Source organism: Fringilla coelebs, assembly GCF_963513975.1.
Source record: "Fringilla coelebs genome assembly, chromosome: 5".
Lineage (NCBI taxonomy): Eukaryota > Metazoa > Chordata > Aves > Passeriformes > Fringillidae > Fringilla > Fringilla coelebs.
The window spans coordinates 26319019-26346931 of record NC_140033.1 but is presented as its reverse complement, the minus strand read 5'-3'; the positions used below and the strand labels follow the sequence as shown (position 1 = coordinate 26346931).

Below are 27913 nucleotides of genomic sequence, written 5' to 3'. Positions count from 1 at the left end.
GAGGCATGAATTTTCAGCTCTTTGGATTTCTTTTCCCACTGCCATCCTTTTCCCAACACCTCTAGTATTCAGAATCACAATGTAGAAAAATATGACTATGATAATAAAGGGGCAACATACAATGGGAACTGTGAAAGTATTTCAGTGAAATAGAAAAGAAATTAAGAACATGTAGAGATAGATGAGAGGAGGTGCTTTAAAAAGTGGTCACATCTAAGTGGGAAGGCAAAGCAACATGGCAACAGAATCAACTGGAAGAACTTAAAAAACCCTTCCAAAAACCAAAGACCACAACTGAGATGTAGAAGCTGAAATTGAAGTAGCAAATTTAACATCCTTATGGGTTATAAATTAAACCCAAGACAACTATCTCCTTGAAAATAAAGAAAATAGCTGGATTTCAGCATAAACAGATTGCGCCGAAAGAAAAAAAGACAACAGCTCTGTCCCAAAGAATTTTAAAAAATGTTTTTGGTTTTTCAGATTTTTTTTAATAAATGTGCTTTGTTCACAAAAGTAGTGACATAAAAGACAACAGAGATGCCAACACGTTTTCTTCCTTTTCTTCTCCAGCACCTTGCACAGTCATAATTTTCAAATATTTCATAACCTAGAAATAATATTCTTGCACCAAAGCCAAATATACAACAACTCCTGACATCACCACTTTATTATTAAGGGAGATGTAAGTATTTATGTAAATCACACTTTCCTCCTTCACCACAATCTACTGTCCCTTGTGAAAAAAACAATACAAACCAAACCAAAAAAAGAAAAAAAAACCAAAAAAACAAACCACAAAACCAAATAACCAATAAACCCACTTCGGGCATTCAGAATGATCAGCAAGAAAACCAAGCTGTTATGAATCTCAGGTCCCTAAACCACAGTGTTGTCCCCAACCTCACAAAAAGGATTAAACTTTAAATCTCAGTGTTTATTTGGGGGATAAATCTTGATCTGAATTGCATTTCTTTGTGTATGATTTACAGTAATCAATGCCAACATGTGTTTGATATTGTACTAGATGCTCTAAATCGAGTATCAGTTAAAATATTAAGCATACTTTGAAAAATGCACTTATTAACTTCCCATAAACAGCTGTATTTCCAGCAGCAGTATTTTAACATGAGCACTGCTGGAACCAGTTGTTAATAGGGAAAAAAGGTTTTCAATGACAAACATTTTAATGAAAACACTGACTAAAAGCCAATTTTGAAGCCATTGTGAATTTCATTAGAGAAGTATTCTCTGTAACAAAAATTAGCAAGTGAACCATGACTCTTGTATGTGTAACCTTAATTTTTTCTTTTTATACATCACCATGTAATTGTTTGGTTTGTATAACTCTATCATTCAGATTGAATAATAAATTTGAATTAGGAATTTGGGAATGCTTTAAAATTAAGAAGAGACACAAAAAGCTTATGTTAAAGAATACAGCACCACAGTCCAGATCACATCTGAGTGTAAGCTGGACCAATGCGATTACTCTATGTAGGAAATACTATAAAGGAAAAACAGGTAGGACAAACTGTGACACATTCAGTGCAAAACTTCAATGGAAGGAGTAAGTTTCATTTTTGTAGCAAGCACTGTAAAATCCACACTACAACTTCAATTTATCTAGCAACTTTCATATTATAAATACAATGTGGCAGTTTAATGTAAGGTATTTCATCTTGTAAGATATTTCATCACAATAGCCTGTGAAGCTGTATTAGTATTTTTTTACCAATTTTCAGAAGTTCGAAATAAATCACAATCTGGCACCTAGTTCTAATCATTTACTACTAGGCACTTACATATAGATTTAAGAGCCTAATATCCAAATCTGAAAATTCTGGCCATTATTTATAAATGGAGGAAAATCTAAGGTAAACTAATAATGAATCCTCTCTTTTTTAAACCACTGAACAGAATTGTTTTTTCCTGCAAAAAAATCACAGATTCATTACACAAATTAAAAACTTAATAATGTAAAAATAGATGTTTAATCTCTTTACAGTGCAGACCAGTTTTCAGTCAGCTATGGAGTTTTTATTTAACTGAACAGAAGTCAGTTGGGTCCTAATAAACAAACAAAAAGCATGTGTGAAATTCACGTGTGTGGTCTGAATTACATGGCTTTATGCAAATATGTGTATCCTTGAAAAACCTGTACAGTTATGTTCCTTCTTACAAAATCAGTTTGTAGTCCCTGGCTAACTGAGGTCTACAAATAAGGACATTTCATGAAAAAGTTGTTTCTTTTTAAAATGCATAAATTATTTACTTTAAAACATGACCAAACCCACTCTGTCCCCCAAAAAACACAGTTGGAAAAGAATACAGAACACCATAGTTGGGGAAATACTGATACACATGAGAGCTTGTATACTCATAAAACTGCAAAATATATTCCAGCTTTGAAGTGAAACATAATTGTCTAGACGTACCATACTCCTCTGGGGGAGAAGCCTCTTCAGAAATTGCTATTTATGCAATGAAATTACACAGTATGTAGAACTATGGATGAATATATTCCAGTGTTTTGGTGTCACGTCACAAGGGCTGCAATAAACATAAAATCAAATGTGCAAGCATTATTGTTTCCCCAGCCCAGGCTTAACCAGAGTGAAACAAATTTTGGAAGAAAAAAAGTTTCATTCCATAATTAAGAAAGGACATTTGTAACCAAGTGTCTTAACCTATCTGCACATTTAATTAAAGTGCAAATTATTTCTTCCTACATATACTTCTCAGAAGCCCACCAACTCCAGTGCCTTAAGCTCAACCACATTGAGTTAAAATACTGAAACGACATTTAACAAATTAAATAGAATTCACACTTCACAGCACTAAAGAAAAGAATGGTACCTTTCTGGAAAAAAAAATAGTGATACAAATCTAAAGAAAGTAACAGCAATTTATGCTATGACATGAGTCATTTGCATAAAACTTGTATTTTTTCACTTTCATACAAGAATAAATTTTAAAATTCAAAAGTAGAAAAAAATAGCAAACTCTGTAAACCTTTGCATTTTCTTTATGCAAACCATTTTTCTGTGTTGAGCCCACGTTAGTATAGCAAAATTAGTTAAGCAAGAGGTTTGACTGAAAGGGCATTTCAATGACTACATTAACTTAGAAGCAATATAGGATCCTCTAGCTCATAGAAAGGAATAGAACTAGACTGGCTTTCTCCAGAGTCTGAGTCATAGGGAGCATCAGGTAGCTCCATAAAACCGTAAGCTAGCTGTTCATCTTCTGTGTCTGACCGAACATAGCAGGCAGTGCTGGAATATTCCTCATCCTCTATACTGTTGAAATCCTGTGGGATATACAACATCCCTGGGTAGTTCCTGCTAACTAAGTCACTTGTTGTTTGCAGGGAGGTTTTCCTAAATGCCATCAGGTGCATGTGAGAAAACTTGGAATACTTGAAGCGTTTAAAACCCAAGGACTCTATTGCAATTTTCCAGCTTTTCATCATCATGGCCCGGCGATTCTGATGAGATGAATCAGGAGTTATTACCAGCAATAAGCCATTTAATACGAGAAGTTCATGTGCCTTCTTGCAGCATATCCATCGTTGATAGGGTGATGGAAAGTAAGAAAGAAGGAGCGAGAAAACGACAACATGGAACAGTTCTCCAGGTAGAGAATCAATGGGATTTTTCAGTTGCTTAAGAAAGGCATCTATAGCATCTTGTGCCAGTTGAAGAGGTTGCTGAATTTGAAGATTTAGGAAGTCACATTTGTATACGCTCTGGTGGAGTGACAAAACAGAAAACCAAACATCAAGGTCAGTTTAAAGAGCAAATACAACCAAAATCCACAGAAAACTAAATTATTCCCTTAAAACTGATCAGAGTGATCTGCTAACTTTACTTAAGAGTAAACTTTACTAACTTTACTTCAAGAGTTTTTTTAAAAAGTTAATGGTCACACATATACAGTTGAAAAAAACCAATTTAGGCTGCAAGTATTTCTGAGTAGAGGAGAAACACAAATTAGTAATGCAGATATAATCTTAAAGACAATTTCAGGACTAAGGTATATTTCAAGTGGAATCTGTAATCAGCTTTAGGACAAAAATGTTGCTAAACTGGAATCTGCTACTGAACTTATAGGAAAAGTCTTGAACTAATTTTTAAGTCCTCACAGACACTAAAATCTGTTTTTTCTCAGAAATGTCTTTTTAAAACATTTTTATTCCACTTTATCCTTTGTGTGGTTGATAAATGCAATTAGTGCTGACAGAAGTTGGGTCAAAAGCAAAGGACAGAAAGAAGATATGATTACAGCAGAATTAAGGCATTTGAGAACCTTACTGCCTAGAGAAAATGAAGCAATTTACCCCAAATATGCTGATACATTTGTCCTCTGGACTTTGGAAGCTCAAAAATATTTTTAGCAATAAATAGAAATGCTCCCTTATAGTGTACTTCTGATTACTAAATCTCCTCAGAAAAACTCACCAAATACAGTCACTGATCATTTCCTTCTGTCAGTGAATGCAGCTTCTGAGACGCTCTTGCCTAAGCATAAGCCTACTTAATTGTTATTTATACCTTTTAGGATGCAAGGACTCATCTGAAATACCATTAAAGATGGCTACTAAAATGTTCAAGATTCTCAAGATAATAATGCCATTATAAAGGCATGGCTCTGGGAAAAAGAAATTGTATTTTTAAAAGAGAACACAACAAGGACTTTAGAGCCTGTCCATGGAAAAGGATGTAGTGTTTAGTTCCTACTAAAACAGATATTTTAAAAGCATATAAGTATTAAATATCCTCTTCTAAAGTTATTTTGAGGCATTCCACAAATCTGAGGATCAAGTTTATATTAAATACAGCAAACAGTACATACCTCAACAGCTGGAACAATGTCTATGCCAACTGTCAGAAATTCTTCAAACTTCAGAAATGGATTAAAGCAGCTACCAACATCAAGTAATCTGATCTTTCCCAAGGAGTGAAGGAACCTAAGAAGTAGCAAGAATTAAGTTTTATCAAATGTAACTTTTAAAGCTGTATTCTGAGTCACAATTTCAGGTAACTAATTCTCACAAAACACCACAGTAGTGACTAACAGAAGTAAATGCCTTACTTCAATTGCTGAGTTACCTAAAGAACCAAGCTCCATCAATAAAAGCAGATGGTCCTCAAGCAGAAGTTTTGTTCAGAGCAGCTGTAGTACTATAAACCTGTGCACTTGTAGTAAGTAAATAAAATGGCAAACTGTGTGTCTACTAGACAGACTTTCTCATATTGTGTTTCTCACTTAACCTTTTGTAGTATTTACTGATTTTGAAGTCAAACTAGATGCCAGAGTTAAAAGTTCATGAGCGGAAATGGGAAACAGAGAACAACTACATAAATTGCATCATTTACACAGCTGCAATCTAAGAAAATCCTATGACTTGTAATGTCTTAGAATATCCAAAATCCATTAAGAGAGGCAAACAAAGTCACAGCTGTCACAGGGACTTAATACAGAGAAGAATGCTAATAACCTTCCATAAAGAAAATATTTTTTTGCTTCATGGTTCTGTAGCCAAAACCAACTGGCATCTCCAAAATATAACTTGTCATGTTTCTGGGAAAGGCTCAGCCCTGGAATGACAGATAATTGCAAAAAGCTTTCAGAAACAGAGGTGCAGGGCCAATGGAATAAAACCCAGCCATGGCTGTACTCATAGCAACAACGAAACAGAAAGGAAAGAAAAGCCTCAAAGCAGCAGAAAGAGATCTGGGCTCTCTGGGCTCCTTCTAGACTCCCAGTAACCTACCAGAGAGAGGATGTTAGAAAAGCAAGAGAAAATGTCTTGCTGCATTTGCCAAAACAATGGCAAATTTGAACATTTTGCTTCTACATAGAACAGAAGATATCCAGGGCACACTTCTCTCAAAATACCACTATGACCAAGGCAAACACTGCAACAATGACCTTTAAGTTAAAGCTGCAAACATTGCCAAGCTGCCCTGTAAGTCAATCAGTACTGAGTGAGTTTCCAGAATGAAGATGAAAGCAATAATTTTTCCAGACTTGGAATGGGAATTTGGATACTGTGTAGGCAGATCCTAGTAGCCATAAATCACAAACATAAATGGAAGTCAAATCAGAGATCTTTTCCCATATTAGGATAGTGGTTTCTCAGATCAGTGTATCTCCTTGTCTAGCAAATGGAGACACTAATGGCAGATCCTCCCTCACTCAAACACAAAAATGTATGCCTGTATGAATGCTTACATTCTATATGAGAGTCTAATACAGTAACAACAAATCAATGGACACATGGGACCACAGGAAGCATAACAAGAGGAAACCGGATGCTACAGTGCAGAGGGGACTTCCCATAAAGAAGAGAGAGCCTCTAGAGGTCTAAACATGTTCTCTTTAAAGTGTTCAACGATATACTTGTACAGATTAAAATTAGGCAGCAAATCCAAGAAGCCTCTAATTTCCAGGACAGCCACTTCACCTATGGTACAGAGAAAAAATCACTATGGTGTATTCTGTCTTCCTATTTACAAAAGCTACCTTATTTATATATATTTATATATTACTTGAGAGAGGATTATATGTGGGATGAACAGAGTTATTGTCTTCACACCTACCAGAGTAAAACAAAGAGTCACTGGCTTAGTCATACAGACAGACAAACCCACACTCTTGTAGTGTTACATGACAAGAATGGAGTGACAGTCTTTAAACACTGTGCGTAGGTTCCCCATATCCCTTATACCATCTTTGAGACTTCACTACTAGAGCAGTGTAGACATGATAAAAGCATTTCAGGAGAGATCTCTGCTTTGTGTAATACACTATCCATTTTCTTTCTGATAAACTCTGTAACTTCTTCTGTAAGGCATCAAGGAAAAAAAAAGGAATTTTGATTTCTCTGGCCAGTAACTTAGACCAGTTATGCCTTGTTGTTCAAGGTCTACATGGCTACTAAGAACTTACTATAGTTTGTAGCTTACTCAGGTAAACATTATAAAACTTGCCTTTGCCAGGTGTGTCTTATGAGGTGTGTATATTTTTAAACTTCTGAGAATGAAAATAAAAATCATCAGCACTCACTATACTAATAAAAACCTAAAAAAAAAATTATAAAACTTCTCTATTAACTCCTTTCTGTACGCATTAGAACAAAAGGGAAGGCTACAAACAACTGGTAGCAAGAAAGCAGGTGAAGTTAGCTCTGCAACAGACACTATTAACTGCAGAAAGTATGATGACAGAGATCAAAGAGAGACTAAAGAGATGCAAGGAGAGAACTAATGCTTTATCCTGACAATGCCTCCCACTGGTGGAAAGCTTTAAAGCAAATATGATCATCAAACCTATTGATTTAAACAAACATGAGAGACACAAAAGATACCAGCTCCTAAGGACAGACACACCTACTAATAACATTAGTAACACGTCATTCTTTCTCTAACTGATCCTACACCTGGCTTCAAGTAAGTGCAGATCACAGCAGACATGCTACAATAAAGGAAAAAACCTCTTTACAGAATAGAAAAAATACTATTGCAGGAATTTCTAAGACCTAATCTATAAAGAATAGGTACCAAGTCATAAGTATAACTTTTATAGATTCTATGCTTATGCATTCATTATTTCACTGTACTTGCAAAATATGATTTTTTTTCCATCACACATGGAATAGTCACAAGCATGGCACGTTATTTAGGAAAAAAATGGGAGGGTGGGACTTCAGAAATAATAAAGTTAGTCTTGGATGCCAAAAATAAAATTCTTGCTTGAGTGAAGGTCACAAATAAAATAAAAACTCTTGTTTGGAAAATACCTCAAGGATACTACAAGTTCTGCAGAGCCAGTCATCAGAAAGCTAGCACATTAAAAGTTAAGGGTTGTAATTCCAAATTGCTTTTGAAGTGTGTAATTGGAATCAAGAGTTTCTCTGCAATTATTTATGAAGAGAAAGTTTTAAGTACTCTGATATTTACATTTGGCACTTAGTACTTACATAAGCAATTGACTTTTCAACAGTGCTGAACAGCCATTAGATTCTAACTTAATTAACATCTCCCTTATTTCACCTCAAGGTTTAATATAAATTGCATTGCACACCAATGACATACTAAAGTGAAATTGCTTTAGTACTAAAGTGAAGATGACTAAGTTGTCATTCTCAAGCAATTTTTTATGGCATTCACCAAAATATACTACAACATAAACAGCTCTTGAAATGTATATATGCACATGAAAATTGCCTTTCTTAACTATTAAAATTACATCAGACTGATGTAACATGTTCTGGGGAAAAAAAATATCAGGGTAAGTTTTAACACTCAAAAAAGAGGAAAAAAAGTCAAAACAAGTAAAACTTACTCTTCTGTCACAGCTTCATGATTTGTCAAGCCAAAGTTTGGCAAAGGATCTTCAATCTTGGGAGTCTGAGGAACATTTAAAGCTGGAGTGGTTTTAGAAGCAAGAAGTGCTCTTTTTTCATCTTTCTCAAGTGCTTTTCTTTTTCCACCGTTCTGAAAATATTCTCGGCATACACTAAAAAGACAAAAAGGAAAATTCCCCAGGAAAACTGAATGCTCTTGTTAGTCACTACTACAGCTACGATACATACCAGAGGGCTGAGCGATACAAGTGCTGTCAGCTTTTAAACAAATCTGGGTTTTATTTCAACTTTGGTAAATCAGCTTTAAAAAAGATGTGATACATCCAACAGTATGAGTGGTAGGTTGGTAGGGTTTTTCCCCCCCAAATTATGCCATCAGTCACAGCTAAGTAAATACATTTAAATTTTTTTTACGGTCTTATTTTTTTTCTGCTGCCTTACATTTAGAGTAAGACAGCAGAAGTCTTGTCAGAACACCACCAGAAGGTAAACTTCAGCTCAGTTCTCCACTATGGTGCAAAGAGTTATCATCTAGCTCCCTGTCAACACAAGGTTTTGAAATCTGTGTCTTGTTGGCACATAAACTAGGGGAAAAGAAAGTTAATCCAGATTTATGTGCAAACTTACATTTTCATTTTAATTGAGTTTGACTGGGCATTTTCTGTTTTAAGTAATAGAGAGTAGCTGTATTATTTTCAAAGACTTATTTCAGTTTTCCCCCATACTTACTTGTTTTTCTTATAGGAACTAGAACAAAATAATTAATCATACTTGAACAGAAATATTAGCCAGTTTAAAGAAATTAATGTTACAAAAGAAGTTAAATAGCACTTATGTTCTTCAATCAGTAGTCAGCATTAGTGTATGAGAAGCAAGTACTGTGTTTGAGAATAACTGAATTTCATCCACAAAATATAACTAGAACTGGAAAAAAAATGTTGCTGTGAAATTAGAAAGCCAGACTGACCCTGCACAATTCAGTTTAATTAAATTTACCATCCATGTATTTGCATAGAAATTTCAAGAGAAATAATACTTGTTTCAATAATGTTTTCTGAACAACTCATTTTTATGATGCTTTCTTGAAATTCACTCCATTTTCCTCTAACAAAACTGCAGAGGTTTGAAGGAACATTCCACAAAAAATAAATTCAAATGTAGCTTAATAATATCTTATACAAAGCAGGAACGAGACACTGACACTTCACATCACAGATTTAAGGATGGACACTCTGGTATAATGGTGGATATAAAACACAAATTTAGTGACAAAGACTTGGAATACACAGGGCTAATCTAAGGTTTGGTGATATTTTAGGCATCAAATATACCCAGTCTCTTAATCACATAAGATGTGATGGAAAACAAAAAGATGCAATGGATGTGAAGAACAACAAAAAAATGTCATTGAAGTGGCACTGACTTTCTTAGATGGAAACATACACAAACAGGTACAGATAGAAATAACTTTACCCCAGATAGGTAGGAAAGAAGCGCCTTGAGTCAGAAATTCTGTGTAATCACAGAATAGGTCAGGTCAGAAGGGACCCCAGAGGGTCATCTGATCCAAGCTCCCTGCTCAAGTAGTGTCATCCCAGAGCACATGGCAGAGGACTGCATCCAGAGAGTTCTGGAATATTTTCAGTGAGGAAGACTCAACCTCTCTGGACAATCTGTTCCAGTGCTCACACACCTGCACAGAAAGAACTTCTTCCTCTGTTTTATTTAGAACTTCCTGTGTATCAGTTTCTGCCTGTTGCCTTTTGTCCCACTGGCTGGCATGACCAAGCAGAGCCTGGATCCATCCTCCTGACACCCTCCCTGCAGATACTGATAGACATTGATGAGGTCCCCTCTCAGTTGTCTCTTCTTGAGATTGAACTGGCCCAAATCCCTCAGCCTTTCTTCGAAAGACAGATGCTTCAGTCTAGGCTGCAATACTACCAAACTGCAAAATTATAGCAACTCCACCCATTAGAGACTGCACATATGGAAAGACAACAATTCTTTAAGTATAACAAGCCAGTCACTTAACTTAGCAGAAAAAAGATTTTAAGAAGATCAATAAACAATGAGAACCCCAGAAAAACCACTTGCATTACCTGCTGGTATACTAATTAAAGTGTATTTTACACGTTTGTATTATTTATTTATAGGCATATGATCAATTTAGAACTATTTAGTTCTGTGTATCAATTAGTCAAAGAAATGAAACTTGCTAAGAAAAATCTTTTTTGCCCATTTATCAGCTACTACACCACTTTGTTAACACCCAGCAGTCTCTATTTTCATTCTTTTTTTCTCTCATTATGTATCTTAAAACATCCAGAATCAACAGCAGTTTAAGTAGTATTGCACTGACATGTAAGACATGAAAGAATTCTCAACCTTGGAAGAATGTTTTCTTTTTCTTCTCAACTTTTCATCTTATCAACCTTTTAATTCCCTAGAAGCTAGTATGCTACCCAGCTTAACACTAAATGAGCACAGGAGAACCAGCTACTTGCAAAGCGCAAATTCCTCTCGTCACTGAGAAGCCATTTCTCCCTCATTCTTGGTACTGATGCAAATGAGTGTTTCTTCCATCTTTCTACCCCAACCATGTCAACTGAGTTCTCATAATTCTATATTCTTCATAACAGAACTTCTTCATTTGCATATAATACACTACCAAGTCAACCACGAAGAGAAGCACCTCTGACTTCTTCATTCTCCCTGGTGGACAACTGGCCGATGCCACAGGAAGGCCCAAGAATAGATACAATTCTTCACATTCAGATCCCAGGCTCTGCATACTGGTGCAGTACCACAGGGCACCAAAAAACCCCAGCCAAACCCATCCAGTCCAAACAAAAAAACCTCAGGTTACACTGCCCTTCACAGCCACTGAGGGTTATCTTCCCTTTACGCTTTTCTGACATCACAGTCTTTCTGGCATGATTACTATATGTTGCCCTTTTGGCTCCTGAGCGCTCAGAGGAGTTGCCTATGTATTCCCCATGGAGAAGTGACCTTCACACTTCCTGTGGGGTAACAGCAAGCACATGGGCACTCACTGCACTGGTAGTTGGCAGAAATAATGCACTCTGTAGTTTACCCCAAGGTAATGTGCTGATGTAGCCAGATGTTTAACTTCACAGCCATTAAAGCCATCATTGATCACCCTGGTTTTGAGTCTGCATTTAATTTAAGACTCTAGATTTAACAACTGTCTCAAGTAAGAAACAGAGCATCTCAATTATCTACAAAGCAAAAATTAAGGGATCTATTTTATAATTCTAAAAACTGACACGGCTCCATTTTTAACTGACAAACATTCAGTCTCTGATGACACAGTATTAGCTCTACAATTAACATACCTGCTTGTGAAGAATTGTGCAATGTAAGTGTTATTTGAGCTGATACTTGCTACAGTTCACAGAACCTGGGAAAAAAACATTTTAGGTCTAAACTGTTTCAGTTTCCGAGATGAGAGACAGGTTAGGTTTCTTGGTAAAGTGTGAAGCTAATGTCTTTGCTTTAAAAAAGAAATCAAAAAATCAAATATTTGTATTTCTTCAGTGAAACTTATTTTCCATATTCCAAATCTCAAATGTTAAATAACCTATTCCAGTTGACTCCCCTGCTCTGTATGGCAAATCTGGCACTTGTCTTTGTTAAAATTCATATAGTTGGTGATTGCCCAGCCCTCTAATTTGTTGAGGTTTCTCTGGAGAGCCTACCCCTTCAAGGGAGTTAACAGCTCCTCACAATTTATTATCATCAGCAAACAATGTGTTTAACAGCAAAAAGTTAAGACTGGCATATCAATGTGAACACTGAACATTGTCCTTTCCCATTTTAAATGGTTCCCCTCCTGCTGTTTCTGCCACCTTCCTCAGTTCCACTCTCCTTGCAGTGAATTGCTTGACTAATTGCAATCATCAAAAAAACCTGCAAAGCAGTGTGGAAGGGACTTGCAAACACTCATTCATTTAATCTTCCAATTAAACAGGATCAGCTTTCCAGTTCTAGCAGAGATCTGTTATTCTCAGAGATCCTCTAACAGATTACTCAGCCTTCTCATTTTTTGACTAGACAGCTCCAGTTTCTAGAAAAGAACACCAAGGCTTTTGTGGAAAAAATAGAAGGTTTTTGATAATTTCTTTATCTTTCTTGAAGTTGAGCTGCTTTTTGTTATCTTCTAAATGCAGTGGCCAAGATGATATTTTGGCTAAGAGCAATGCTAAATTAAGTCAGAGTAGTACTTTACATATCTTGTGGACAATCTCATTAACACACTTAAGTATGATATTTGCCTCTACTGCAAAAGCATCCCATGACCACTTCATATTCAGTTTATGGCCTACTTCAGAATCCAAATAGTTTTTTGAAAGACTGACACAATCAATTATTCCCTGGCATTTATTTGTAGTGTTGATATTTAGTATAGTAGATAATGTCTAGTATATTTTATAACTGCAGTAATTTTAATTCTGCTCTCAGAGTGACAGTTCCTCTCTTTTTGGTCTCATTTCCAAATTTAATAAATATACTTTACTCTAGCAGACTGCTAATAAAAGTATTAATTAGTTATGGATACAAACTCTGACAGAATTCTTCTCAGTAAATCACGTTTTTAAGATAAGCTTCTCACATCTATTCTTTGCAAATGTTTCCAAACACTTCTGTACTCGCCTGTCATTAATTTCATCAGAACTGTATTTCTTTACTCATTAAACAATCAAAAGACTTTTTAAAAAAATGCAGGTCTAGATAGTGTTTTGTCATGATAATTAGAAGTGAAGATTTTATTTTTTGCTCTTTAAATAAACAGTCAAGTCAACACAAGTCTTAACACTGAGGGAAAAGCAACAGAAAGAAGCAAACCTGCTGGTCTGGCTTATTCTGTTCTAACTAGAACCAGAACAGGCTGGCATTCATAGTGTGTACAAAGGTTCCCCAGCCAATCTATGCCAGCAAAAATTAAAGAGTAACAACAATTATTCAGGGTAAACACTATCTTAACCTGTTTTGTTTAAGTTTTGAGTTGTAGTATAAATGAAAGAGAAACAGAAGTGTTAATTTGCAAATACTGCTTGCAACTCGCTTTCAATTTTCTAAATGTATAAAAGGAAGGAAGGAAGAAACAGTTGAGTGTTGCCCAGGTTTTTTACACCACCACTCAGGGGATCATATACCTGGATCTGAAAGCGGATGAAGTTTTAATCCCTCTTCCCCCATCCCTCTCCCCACTTAACAGTTCTGTAATCTGTTCCTGAAACAATAAACAAAAATTGGCTCTACACAACTCAGCATATGGCCACCAGCACAGTTTATCAGGTACTACTTTCCATTTTTTACAGTTTCTGGAGTCTGGATACATGTTCTTTAAATCAACACTAATGAAGAAGTAAAACAGTAAGTTTTATGTCATCTGGTTTAAGAGTTAGTATCACATTTTTTCCAGTGTCTTCAACAAAAAGGCTTTTGAAAGAAAAACAAAATTGTTATTCTTGATCCTGAGAAGTATGCATAGCTTCTCTAGTGGTTATTCTACGCTATCTGATTTATTTTATCAGTTCCTAGGAGAATACAAGGAAAATGAAGGAAAGAACAAAAACCCACAAAGTCTTTTGTACTTTTTTTTCCCTTTTAACTAATGGAAAAAACTCTTCTCAGTTTCAGATCACAGAAAAGATCATCCTTCAAATTAAAACAAAACTCAGTCTCTTCTTTCTTCAGGAGGCATACATAGGTGGTTCCAATCTATTTCCAGCAGTCCACTCACAAACTAAAATTAATCTAATATGAAACAGCTACCTTCCTGCTGTCATGGTAACATAGTAATAAGCATTGAGCAAAAGCTTTCACCTAAGTCTCATGCCAAGTTCTCCTGCATGCAATTCTGCACCCAGGCACAAGGCGGAGTAACAACAAGGGGACCTGCCACCAGTCTGCCATACCTCTTGGCCTCACCAGAAGGAACAAAAAATTGCAGAACACAAAGTCAATCTGATATGTTCTGGTATTTAGCAATCCAGGTCTCGGGATAATCTGAGAAGTTAGAAGTACTCTTTCTTTTTCTACTAATGTAAAAACTCCTGATCCCTTGCTTTTCCAAACTGAAAATGTTTGTGCTTTATCTGAACCTTTATACCAAGACAAAGCACTTTAGCGTCTCTTAGTGGGTGGATTCTCTTCCTAATATGAGCTCAGGCTGCAAAGCCCAAACTGGACATATACTTCAATGTTTACTTTGTAAATGATCTATAACAGAAACCGAGTGGGAGCCCCAAAACCTTCTATATACAAGTCATCACTGTCCACAAGAAACATTATCCTGTCCTACAGGATAACAGATAAACTTGCCACAAGCTACAGGCTTACTGCTTAGCTGAAATAAAAGCAAGAAAGGACAGCTCTATTTAAAATAGGAATTTTAGAGTTTCAAACACATTTAAAACAAGTTTCACAGGGGTAAAATCTGTCACAGGAGATTAAGAACTGAAAAGTAAGCACTGGAGATCTGCATGTAGAGATCAAACACTACTATATGTACAAATCAAACCAAACCCCTGAAAATTAAACTTCAGTTACACTCACTGCATTTATTCAGCTTAGGTTCAGAAGCATGGACAATTACTTCACAGGTTTATTTACAAACAGCTTCAGTATTTGATAAAAAAAATTGTTTGTTGAAAATACTTCAAAAAAGGATCACCTAATAACAAAACATTTCATAAGCTATTTTCTTACTAAGCTGGAACGCTAAGAAGGTGTTTCTTTAAGAAAGCAATAAATTATTAATATGCTATAGGACAAATGTTAAATATTGGCAAAAAGTAAAAAACAATTAAGCTTTGTAATATAAATAATTGCAAGTAAAAGCATGCAATTGTGTGTTTCAAATACATTATTTACCTGCAACACCATTCAATTCGGCCTTCCCCTTCACAAGTTTTTGCCCAGTGATTATCTGCAAGGTTTTTCATTGCCACAGCATATTCACACAGAGTTTCCTCATCCTCACAGTGCTCACGCCAGATCTTATCAAAGTCTCCCACTAAACAAAACAAAACAAAAAAATTGCACATCAGATACAAAGTCTCTCATTATCTCCACAGCAAAATCCCCATCCAGTTTAAAAGTTACATAATGCACCAAGAGGTTATTTTTCCTCCACATAACAAAAACAAATTCTCCTTTCTGTAGTCATAACCACAAAACTCCCAAGTTTTGGGGCAGGAAGGGGCTGTTGGGTACTTGAGAAACTAGAAATATCAGTATATGGATTTTGTTCCGTTTGTTCTGTGAAATTAAAGTCCCTGGGAAGTTTTGCTTTTAAGTTTCAGTGCATGAGCATTTAACACGACAAACATTTTAGAAATGAAAGATTTAAAGGTTTCTATTAGCATTCACATCCATGGCAAGTACTGTAGATGACGTTACATGAAAAAGCCATGAAAGGAAATTCTACACTATAGATTTCTTTGGGTATACTGAAAAAGAAATTCAAACTCACATTGACCACTGTCTAATCTAGCCAGGTCCAGTAAATTAGCTTCTAGAGATAGTACTGAAGAATCAAACCAACTATGATCAGGAAATCTCAGACAAACTCCTCTGCTGATCTCTAGGGACAGATTTATTTCCATGCTCTTCAACTCGGAGAAAAGAAGTCTTGCAGTTTAAGTTCTGGCTCTTCAAAGTAATTAAACATTATGATTTTCCTTCTTTGCTATTAAGTATCCACTTCTCCTAGCTGGCTTTACATAATGCACTGCTAAACAAAAGCAAGAAATGCTAGTCATGGCTAGCCCCATTTCCTATACAGCATGCAAACCCTTGGTGTACCTTATAGAAAAGATATTTCTGCCCTAAGAAAGATGCTTTCCTGGTATGATGTTCACTAATTTCTTTTGTGTTTCTTAACCACAAATGTGTGCACATATCTAGAATATATGCCAATCTGTAGAATAAAAAATATGTACTGATTTTGAACTTACAAGCTAATACAGCTTAAAATAACTTTTCAAGAACACAGCTATATTTTAAGCTTTAACTCAGACAAACAACACACTTTTCACAACATGGTTCCATCTTGTAGTATTTCTATATGAGAAGGAAATACTTTGAAAGTATATCAGCCATAAGCTAATAATAAATGTTTCTAAAGCCTGAAAGTAGCTTACTGTATGTGACCTGTCCTCACGCCAGTAAGAGATTGCTGTTTCTAACACACTTTTGGCAATTTCTTTGATGTACTTTGTTTCAATTAGCAGTAGATCAAGGATTTTTTCCAGTGACAACCTTTTTATTTTTTTCCTCCTGTGCAAAGCAACAACAATCCTCACCTCATTTGTCCTCCACTTACAGAAAGACTGGCCCTGATAGACAAGTATAGATGTATACTTAAAAGATTTAAATCAGCCATCCAGGTTACTCCCTACTTAGGTTTGGTTTAGGGAAGTCATAGCAATTTTCAGAAATAAGCATCTAGTACACTTGTACAATCATCAAAGTGAGTCATGTTTAAAATTAGGTGTTTATACTCCCTAGTTTGAGATGGCATTTGAGATGGAAGGGAGTGGCTGAAATTTAATGTTACCAAAATTGGGAAGCTGTGCAAGAAATTATGCATTCTACTTGCTATTCAACAAGCATATATGAGAAAGTTATTACACTGGACAAAAAAAAAACAAAACAAAACAAAAAAAAACCCAAAAAACCAAAAAAACAAACAAAAAAAAAACCAAAAAAAAAAAAAACAACCAACAAAAAACTGAATGAGATCCCTCATTATTTTCCAAATGATCCAAGTTCAGAGAGGTATGCTTTATAAGAAATGGTATTAGCAAGGCCACCAGCTGACCACCAGAGCAGAGCAAACACCCAAGTTGCAGGCAAATCCCCACAGGGGGTTCTGCTAAAACCTGTGGGGCACTTTTCCAGAGCTTTCAGGAGAGCCTTCTGTAGAAACAAACATGCAGAACAGGACATACCCTACTAACAAAAGAGAGCAGAAAATGGCAACAACAGTGACCTACCAGCAAAGGGGGCAAAATAACACAACTCCTAGCAATCGAAGCACTAACAAAGACTGAAGCGATTCTCAATAGCAAATTAATTCTGGTGCAGCTTAGACAAAGCGTTGTAGTTTCTCCAACACAATACTCTGAGTCCTACTGCATGCTCCAGACAGCTGTGAAATGCTTCAGTGACTCGCAGCTGCTAGAGACTTGTTTGAATACGTGGCCGATTGGAAAGGTAAAAAGTAAATGAATGAACACTTACTGAAGGAAAATATCACAAATAAAAAATCCAAAGTTTATTACTGTTCTTTTATTTCAATACTTCATCTGGTCTATCCTGAAGCAATTATTCTATTTTCAAATACCCCTTTTCCTTAAAGCTTAAGAAATAATAGAGATGGGAAAGAAGAAATATGCAAAGACGAGAGGCTCTTAACTAGCCTTCCCTTAGTAATACCAAGTAGTGATGCCTTCTAAGAGCAAATCCTGCTCTCATAGCAGCTGCTCTGATTTCCTTCTGAACAAATCACAGATTTGCACCAGTCCCTGGAAGTCAGATGAGGGTTAAGATCAGCCACAGATAAGGGGTCTTAAATTGAGACGTACAGCAACAGACCCAGAGCTGACTATCAGCACACTGGGATGTGAACTTTGGGTTACAACAGAGCTCCCTATAAGAGTAACAGCTTCTTGGCTCTGAGCTGACAAGAAAATAAAATTGAATTATACAGACCATGAGGAGAGAGATGCAGAACAAAAGTGGAAAATTCATCACAAAGTAATTCTGTTACACATCCTATATTAAGTCAATTCTGTGAGCACTTCTGGTTTATTGTCATTTACCAATACAGAGGTACAGAAATTGTGTACATGGGACAGATGCACTCCTGCTTTTATATGAGGAGCACTGAAATAGAAAAAGGAAGAAGGCAGATATAACAAGGAGAGGACAAACTTCCACAAGAACACAACTGACAGAGGGAAGGTAAATATGGAAAAACTTCTGGCTGTTACAAGAATATGAGACAGAAAGAACTGCTTAAAAGAAAAAAAAACAAACTTATTTCCTCATAAAATGTATAACTAAGCTTAAAGTTCATGAAGTTCATGCAGCTGGGCAAACTACAGGAAGAAAATCCATGACAAACTCCATATTCAAAGATGAGATTTCTAACTCAGGAGCTACTAGACCAAAAAATCACTGAAAGACAGAATGGTAAGCAAGCACAGTAATATTCCAGCAGCATTTTAAACTAATTCTTGTCTAAGCATCTGCTGTTGACCCACTGTCAATACTGATTTTGATATGATGCCCATTTCTCTGCTTTTTCATGGATACAAGCTCCAAACAACTGCAGATAACGGGTCATCCTAAGGCACTGGCACCTTGTGCAGGACCTTTCAAAGGGTCTGGCATCTGATTTCGTTTGAGCAAGTAGTATGGCAATGCATTGTTTTGCCGTGGTTTTTCCTCCCCCATACTTTGAGATAGTGAGCTTTGAGAAGACACAAACAGGCACACCAGATACAGGAACTTGAAATCCAGAATCATGCTCCAATACTGAGTTGAAAATGCAAACAGTCCTTCCTACCTGTTGAGATTTTGAGATAGTGACTACAACAAGTCTTGAAGCATTCAATTTCAAACTGAGATCCAGAACACAGAAAAGTTACACACATTATTTTTTTTCAATCAGTATATTATAACCCACTGTGCCCTAATTTTTCAAGCTATACATTATAATCCAGGTGCAAATATGGCATTAACTCTAGAGTTAAGCATTTATTTATGAATCAATAAATTTTTGCTTATGTAACCAAACAGGCAGTAAAATATGCAGGAACGTTTCATGACAAAACTAGCAGTTACTAGAGAAAAAAAGATACATAAAGTCTTCTATTAAGCAATCAGTAACTGTAAATTAAATAGCAGCTTGTGGTAGGCAAATCTAATAGAATAAAAAGAAAAGTCTTGAATCTTTGACCACATCCTAAAGTGAATATTTAATTTTGTGTATTAAACTTTTCATACTCATGACCGCACCATAACATAAAGCTGAAGGCACTAAAACTTTTAATTTACACTAACAGATTACCTTTTATGCAATTTAAAACCTCTTTTGAGTGCTGAACCTTCAGAGATCTTCATATGCCTAAGATCTCCATCAAGGAGCCAGTATGCCACTGTCTGGCTGAAAAGTCTGACTGGTAAAACTATGACTAGCTCATAATAGGAGTTTCATGTGCCTCAAAGCACTAAACCCATGCTATTTCAAAATTAATTAATGCTTGTTCTATTTTATCCAGAATTACCTAGAAAATAAATAGGTAACCTACTCTTCACCTTGAAGGTTAACTATTCCTTTAAAACCAAAAATGTCAAACCCCACTGCTTCCTAGAATTCTGTCACTGAACAAATGACTGATCGACTTGCTCTTCGTAACACAGACTTTACAGTAACAAAAATCCAATACTGCTTACCTAGAACAGATGAATCCTTCTAAGTAATTTCCACCCACATTAATATTGCCCACAGAACAGCCAAGTCATAACCCTGAACTCAACCACAGATGTATCAGCAGTTGCTGAATACTGTCACACAGAGAACAGGTCAGGCATGTAGAAGTTATTTTTAAATTATCCTAATTACAAGATAACTTTAATTGTGGGTAACAGCAATAGAGACCAAATGTTAGCTGTAGCTTTCAACAACCAAAAATATTCTTAAAAGAGAAGAATCATACAAAATTACTAAGAAGTCCCCTAGCTCCACATTTATTTACAAGTCCTTATCAGAGGTTCTCAGAACAGCATGAGAAGATCAGGTTTGCCATTCTTGGTGAGACAAGCCTGCATCATAATTCTTCTCTCCCGGCAGTTTGCTATTAAGAAAAAAAAAAATTCAGCTTTCTTCCATCCCATTAAAAAAAAAATTACAAAGTAATGTATTTGTAGAGTGTTAAATTGAACTGGCATTTAAGGTATGCTTATAAAATAAACAAAAAAAATTAGGCAGTTTTTCTTCAACTTCTGATAGAACAAATCATGTCAATTGGTATTGTAAGAAAACACAACCTTTTGTAATATAAAAGAAATAGAGCTCAGTTCTGCTAAAGGCAGTATTTTTCATTTTGGAATGGGATGAAACCAAAACCAACTGATTTGAATAATTCTGTTTTATCAAGCTACACAATAGTTATCCCATAGAGTTATAAAAGTACTATCTGCACCTACAAGAAGAGATTTGGAATTACTATTTTCCATAAGTCCACTGGTGCTCTTTGGAAAAACAGTGCAGTCATGTCTGACTCTCTCAAAACTAACTACAGAATATTTAATCCAACACCAAACAAGACCTAGCATATCAAAAGTTAACTGGCACTGAAACTGTGCATTTAAGTCTTCAGGTACATGTAATGCAGGTTAGATCTTAAGTAACAACTTCCTCCAAAAAAAGAAATTAAAAAATAGTAATAATAATCTAAAAAAACCCTAAAAAAACGAGAAACATCAACAACAAGAACAACAACAAAACAACCCACCCCATCAAAAAACAAAATAAAAAACCCATTGAGAAAAAGGGTAATTTATTTCCTTCTGGGAAAATAAAATTCTCTCAATTCAAGGTAGCTTTAATTGGAAAAATCACAACAAAAACCAAAAATAAGCAACCAAAAACAACAACAAAAAACAACCCTCCAAAAACCCCCAAAAATGCCTCAACACACCAAAACCCACCCCCAAGTGTTTAAAGGTTTGAAGTCTTCTACATATGGTGGGTAATTGAGTAGTGTAGAAAATCAGATTCAATCCACTCCCTTTTCAATACCTTCATTTACCAATACACTGCCTTTCTATTTTCTCCTCTACCAGAACTTTGGCTCTGGTAGAAGAGAAAATTACCTCAATATACATAACAACAACAAAAGGCAAAACCAAAACAGACATGTTAATATTTGTACAATATTAACACTACCTTAAGAAAAATTACTAAATTTTCTTCATGGTAAAAAGGAAACCTATCCCCACAATTAACAAGTGCCCATGACAATGCTGGATAATTTTACATGACTAGTTGCTAGCCATAGCAATGCCTAGCAAGATTTTTGAGGCTTTTTTTTTTGGTTTGTTGATGGCAATGCACTGCAGAATGAGAAGAACTGATCTCATTCTCATCCTCTTAAGAACACTTCTCACTTGCTGGAAACAGTAAACTAACTTCTATAACATGCTAAACAGTAAATGAGGAAAGCAGTCCTACACTGTTCACTAGGCTAAAATTGAAATCCAATTCGTATTAATATCTGACAAAATTTCCTCATTAACACTGTCAATTGAGATTTAGCTGTACTACTAATGTATGGATGCTGTGGCAATGATAAGAAAAATTAATTACATGAGGAATGTCAGGAAATATTGGCACATTCATAATTTTCATTGTATACAAGATAAACGTACTGAACATCTGTCTTACTAAAAGCATATTCAGCACTCCTTGCAAACGACATTAGGTATTTTTGGCTTCTCTGTTTTCCAATTTTACATGTCTATATACAGAACATGAACTTCAACTTGGACAAAGTTCAAGCAATCAGAGTTAATATTTTTCCTTCTCATGTCTGACTAGTATTTGCTTCACATTTCTTAGGAGTTACCACAACCATTTCAGAATACAATATTTTTTAAAAAATCAAGTGTAAAAATCTTACTTTCTGCATCTCAGTATCCTCCAACTTACATGGCAAGGATTCATTTGACCAAATGAGGATTTCTACATGTGGCCTCTCAGGTAAACTTCCTATCCATCTGTTTACATGAAAGAGACTCTGAGGGTCCAACTGACATTTCAGCATCTACTGGAGATCAGCTTAGATCACTCTGAAGAATAATTTGTGTCTCTGCTATAAGTCTCTGATGGCTATCACAGAAACAGCATGTATGTGACAGTTTAAGCAATTACTGCCCCCAGGTGTTGAATCTACTCTTCTGGAAACTTCATTCCTCTCCTATTTCCCAAACCTGACTTTCTGGGATGGACTATGCGCTGTACCTTAACACAACCAACACAGACATGAACATGTCAACAGAAGCTACTGATTTTGGTAATTTTTGCAAATGCAGGAGCTAAACTTATACTGATGCATAGGTACAGATTTCATTATGCTGACCCTGTAACAGGAACATCATCTTCCCTGCCAGGGCAGCAAAGGAGCAGGGAAGGTGTCATAGACCTGTTTGTTCAGTGAGTGCAAGCCCATGCTGCAGCCAGTACATTTTCAAATGTACAGGCTAACTAAATGATAGCAGTAATTAAAACCCCCAAAACATAAATCTTAGGTGATTTCTAATGAAAGCCTTGTTGCAAAACTGTGGTGTGCAAACTGTAAGGGCAAACACACTTTAATGCTCATGTAATAAACTAGACTCAGTTTTCATTTTAATTAAATAAAATTTAGTTTCTATTGCTGGAAAATTCAACAGTTAGTATTACAAACTGTCTTCCTCTTCCAAGAAATTATTGTAAGTGGTAAAACACAATTAATACCTTGAAAACTTCAGTTTATTTCTACTGTAAATCAGTCATATTAAACAAAAAGGAGTAACAACTGTTAACTTATCGTGTAGAGTTCAATGACAAAGTTTTTCCTGTCCTGTGAAAAATGACACCATCTCAAAATGTTTCCTGTTTCACATTAGGAAGAACTTAAGCTCTCTCATGGTTTTTCATGAAAAACATGAGACAAAGAGACCATGAAACAACTAAGCTTAAAACAACCCTTCTATCCAAATATCTAAACTACGTACCTACTTGGATTACTTATTATCATCAGGCAGGGTCCTGTAAATTTTCCCTGATTTTCTGAAAAGACCTTTAAAAAAGTTCCTTTTCTTTGATGTTTCAACAAATATTTCTTTTAAGGAATCAAACTGCCACCTAGAAATGTTTTTGTCAGCTTCTGTGATGTGGTAACTAGTAACAGGACAAACAACATTTCTGTGTGATTCTCTAAGCCTCAACAGCCTTAGCAGGCATATGTTAGGAGAAATGAACTGTTTTAGTGTACATACAGGAAAACATTTCATAAAATACCTTTACAGATACCTCAGCAATTTTTTCCACTTGTACTTATTACAGAATTTTAAGGGAAAAGTAGTCCTGTAAATCATCTGTCAGACTACACACAAAACCATCTATAACTGAGGGTTGTGCTACAGAGAAAATGTTTACTTGATAAATACAGCTCTGCATGACTACAAAGGTAATAAAAAACTGAGAGAAAAACAGGATGCCCCTGTATCAGGGGAAGGGATTTTTATCTCAATAAAAATTAAACCTATTTACTTACCACAAGCAGTTGGAAGCAAATGACCATACATCACATAGCAGATGTTCAGCAGATCTTGCATAGTTCCTTAGGAACCACTAAATCAGCTTTTACAGGTCTGTCTGTCAGGCTTGACACGCATCAGCCTGCATGAAACATTCGTGCATATATGCAACCCATACAACACGCTCCAGCCCATGGCTGCAGGTGCCCAAAAGATGTATAGAGGAAAGGTCTGTAAAACTTGGGGTCACCTGTGGTACCAAGCAACAGAACCAACAGGAAGTGACTAAACCAAATATTGTTTTTGCCCCATCTCCATGTGGTAACAGAAGTTCAAATACTATGGAAAATCCTAATTTCTGTACTTTCTAAATGCTTGTGTCAAGCATCCAGAAACACTGTGAAATTTCTGATAAGGGAATAACTCACTACTTGACAGCAGTTTCAGCTTTTGGATTTTACTGTGGTGTGTAAAATAATTAAGATTAAATGACTCAGTTTGAATAGGAAGCAGGAATAAAACTAAAAAATCCCATGAGCTTTATATTAATGAGAGAGACTCCTAAGTGAACATGTTACATCTCAGAGCTATTCTCACTTAATGTTTTCTTTAGTATGAGAAAGTTTATAGGCTAACCTCAGGAATGATGTTTATTTTTAGGCACTACTATATACGTTCTGCTTCTCTATCACTACCTAAAAGTAGCCTGAAACAACTTCTTAATGGTTTGCTGATTTAGTTGACACATTCGCTCAGTGCAGACAAGAACCAATCACTTTAATTTAAAACCTACGCTTATTTGCTAAACTTCATTAAATAATTTCAAAATATTACAGAGAGAGAATACTACTGCAGAATCCAGAAAAAAAAAGCAGTCTACAATTTCAAAATACCAAATCTGCCATGGCATTTATGATGGCATGCTTCCCTTTATTTTTCTTATTAACAGCAGAGAGGAGAAGAGAAGGGAAGGGGAAGAAAAGGAAATAAAGAAGAATAAAAAGAAGAAAAAAATTGAAATATTCCCACTATAAGTCATACTTGTAATATCTGAACAATAGAAAAGATAAGTACTAGTCACAGAGCAAAAAAAATTAAATTATTGAAGAAAACAAAAAAAATGCGCTTCAGTGCAAACTTAAAAGCATTTCAGCTGCATCATTTAAAAGATGGTAAATGCTTGTCATGAATGGCATGGGGCTGTGATATGACATGAGGCACAGTACAGAACTACATGTAAAATCCATGCACCATACTTACAGGTATAAGTGATTCAGTAAGTGCAGAAATTAAAAAAATAGCCAAGACTCAGCTTTGATTAATCTCCACTTTTTCACCAGGAAAAAAAATCAAAATCAAACCCTTTACATGACATGGTGACTAAACTTTATTCTAGTAATTCCCTAGTAACTGCAAAATTTGCTGCAATGCTTCCCTAGTTAAGAAATATTGCTCTTGCACTTCTGATAAGTATGCAACTTCTTCAAAAACATGTTGGCTTGCAATTTTGGAGCATACTGTCATTTTTTTACTGGCTCATCTTCAAAAAAGAAGGGAACCATTGCAGAAGATGAAACAAAATTTTAACAATGGTGCAGTTATAAGCAACTCAGTTCTGGCTTGCCTGCTACAACTGCCCATTAAAACACAAACCTTGATAACATCAGCAAGGCAAATGAATTAGCAAAGAAATCAGCTTATTAAAATCAAGTCCAAATAAAATCTATCAACGCACATCTCAGTGTATCAAGGATGCATCGATTTCCTTTCAACACTTTTAAGAGAAGACAGTAACTTAGGATCATATTACAATATAAAGGGCTTTCTTAGACTTATCTACCCTGTACAAAATAATCATATAGCTTTCAGGATAATGAACATGATTTTTCATCTACCAGCAAAATTAATATGGGATTCTACCTTGGCTTCTACAGACAAAGCACTGAAGTCCATGCAACAGCAATTCTAGTACTGTTTGCTTATTTAGACAAAATGGAAATTAGCTTCGTAGAACTCCAGTAAAATATAAGAGGAGTCAGGGTAGAAAAAGAGGAAAAAAAACCAACAAAAGATTGCAGAATAACGCAGAATAACGCAAATTTCTGTTTCATATGCAGGTGAGAACACTGAATTATGGAGTCAAGAGGCTTTTCCTGTGTAAAAAGCAAGGATGAAGAGATTTTGCTCTTTGCTTTTCCATACTCAAGACATAATTCAAAATGTACAGCAAAATTACAGATGACTTATTGATTTTTTATTTCTATTTAACAAACTGTCAACTTTAATTTTGTCAGGATAACATACTTGTCAGTCAGCATCACCAAGTAGTAGAAAAAAAAATTTCAAGAAAAGACCTTTCAGAGATCAAGCATGTCCTGGTATTACAATTTCAGAATGACATTAAAGGCATTTAAGAAGGAGATTCTCAAAGCTGCCTTTAGAAGCAAAGGCAGATGTAGGTAGAAAACGCTCCAAAACTGAAAATTTTAAGCTTAAAGAACCTAACATAGGAAGTACTACTGGCTACTAGGCGCTAGTAACTTGTAAGGACCACCTGCTATTGGATGAGCAGGTCATGGGTAGAGCGTTTCTTGTGGCATAGATGAGATGAATTGTTTGGTTCTAACTCAATGAAATGGTTTTAACTCTCAATGAAATTACATATCTTGCTACTTTGGAGTGACTAGAAAAATCATGGTAAAGTTTTCACTAATGCGTGATTTACAAGCCATAGGAAGTAAATGAAAATGCTGTTGGCTCTTTCACTTAACCAGCTACACACAACTTACCCTTGAGCACAAACTTGCTTTTTACTAAGAAACCGACTTACAAAAACTTCCTCCTTATTTAGGCTCTCATCTAAAAAAAAAATAATTAAATCAGTTGCTACAGAGATTGCTCATTTTAAAAAAAAAAGTTAACAAAGCCAATCCTTGTCCGTCTTAATCTACAGGCACTCCAAAATTACACAACATGTACTGCTAAAAGCTGGACTACTTTGCCAGGATTGGAATGTTTAAATATACTATGTTCATTCTCCCAACATTTGAGTGAGGGGAGATCCTCCCTTAAGTTCTGCCTCACCAGAGCCAAAACAAACAGAGACTTTTGATCAGTATTTGTGCCCAAATCCCATGAACTGGCTCCAGGGGAGATTTTGGGAGTCCAGAAGGCAGTATGACCTTGTTTCTTTAACAGAAGTGTCATATGCAAACACAGAGGAGAGGCAAGAACTTGTGTCTACAAGAGGAAGAGCTCCCATTTCATGCGTGTTCTTCTGGAGGTGAGCTGCAGGCTCACTTAAAAGAATGGATGGATGAATTTTCTGTGACTTGTGCTAGCATTTCAGGGAGGTTTTAAAGGATTCCAATACCACCCATAAAAACCTCGCATAAGGGCATTAATACTGACGACAAAGTACATTTTTCAAAGACTATGAATAATTACAACAGCTTTACCCCAACCCCTTCAGTTAGTGCTCCTGCCTGAACTACTGCGCTACGACTGAAAGACAGGAGGCACAAATAATTCACAAAGACCTGTGCCTTTCCAGATCACCATTCAATCTCTTTTGGCATTCATCGTCTACTGTTCTCACGCTTGCAGATCCTCAGTTTGGAAAACACTGCTATACGGCCGGGAAGCTCCCTTCTCGGCCAGGAAGGGGTCTCCGCTGCCAACAGCTCCAGGAAAGCGGCACAACCCCGGCAGACCCGACCGGCTGCCTTCGGCGGGGCTGCGGGCAACCGACGGCAGCGGCGACCCCGCTCTCCTGGGAGGAGCAGGAAGCGAGCGCGGAGCCGCTCCCGGCCGCCCTCCCCCGACACCGGGCCGGCCCGCCGCCCCCCGCCCGCGGGGGACACCCCGATCCCCTGCCGGCGAGGGCAGCGGGGCGGCCCGGCCGGGGCGGCCCCCTCCCCCGCGTTACCTTCCCGGTACTTCTTGCGCAGCCGCCGGTGAACGCTCTTCACCACCCCCGACAGCTTCTCCTGCTCCAGCTTCCGCTCCTGCTCCGGGGGTGGCGGCGGGGCGGCGGCGGCCCCGCCGGGCCGGGGCCGGGGCTGCGGAGCGGCCTCCATGGTGTTCCCGCTGCTCGCCGCGCACCGCCCGGCCCAGGGGGAGGCGCGCGCCGTGCCGGGGCTGGCTGTGCCGGGCATGCGCGCGCCGCCCCCGCCGCGCGGGCAGCCGGGACAT

General features: G+C 36.7%; 1 protein-coding gene across 1 annotated transcript; it reads right to left on the bottom strand.

The window, feature by feature from the left end:
* Positions 1–497: 497 nt before the first annotated feature.
* Positions 498–27811, bottom strand: SAMTOR (S-adenosylmethionine sensor upstream of mTORC1). Its single transcript, XM_084206234.1, has 5 exons — positions 27648–27811; positions 15278–15419; positions 8353–8526; positions 4858–4972; positions 498–3751 (listed from the first exon to the last, which is right to left on the bottom strand). The coding sequence occupies exons 1-5, from the start codon at positions 27796–27798 to the stop codon at positions 3122–3124; spliced, it is 1212 nt and encodes a 403-aa protein (XP_084062360.1). The 5' UTR covers positions 27799–27811; the 3' UTR covers positions 498–3121.
* Between the last annotated feature and the right edge of the window lie 102 nt (positions 27812–27913).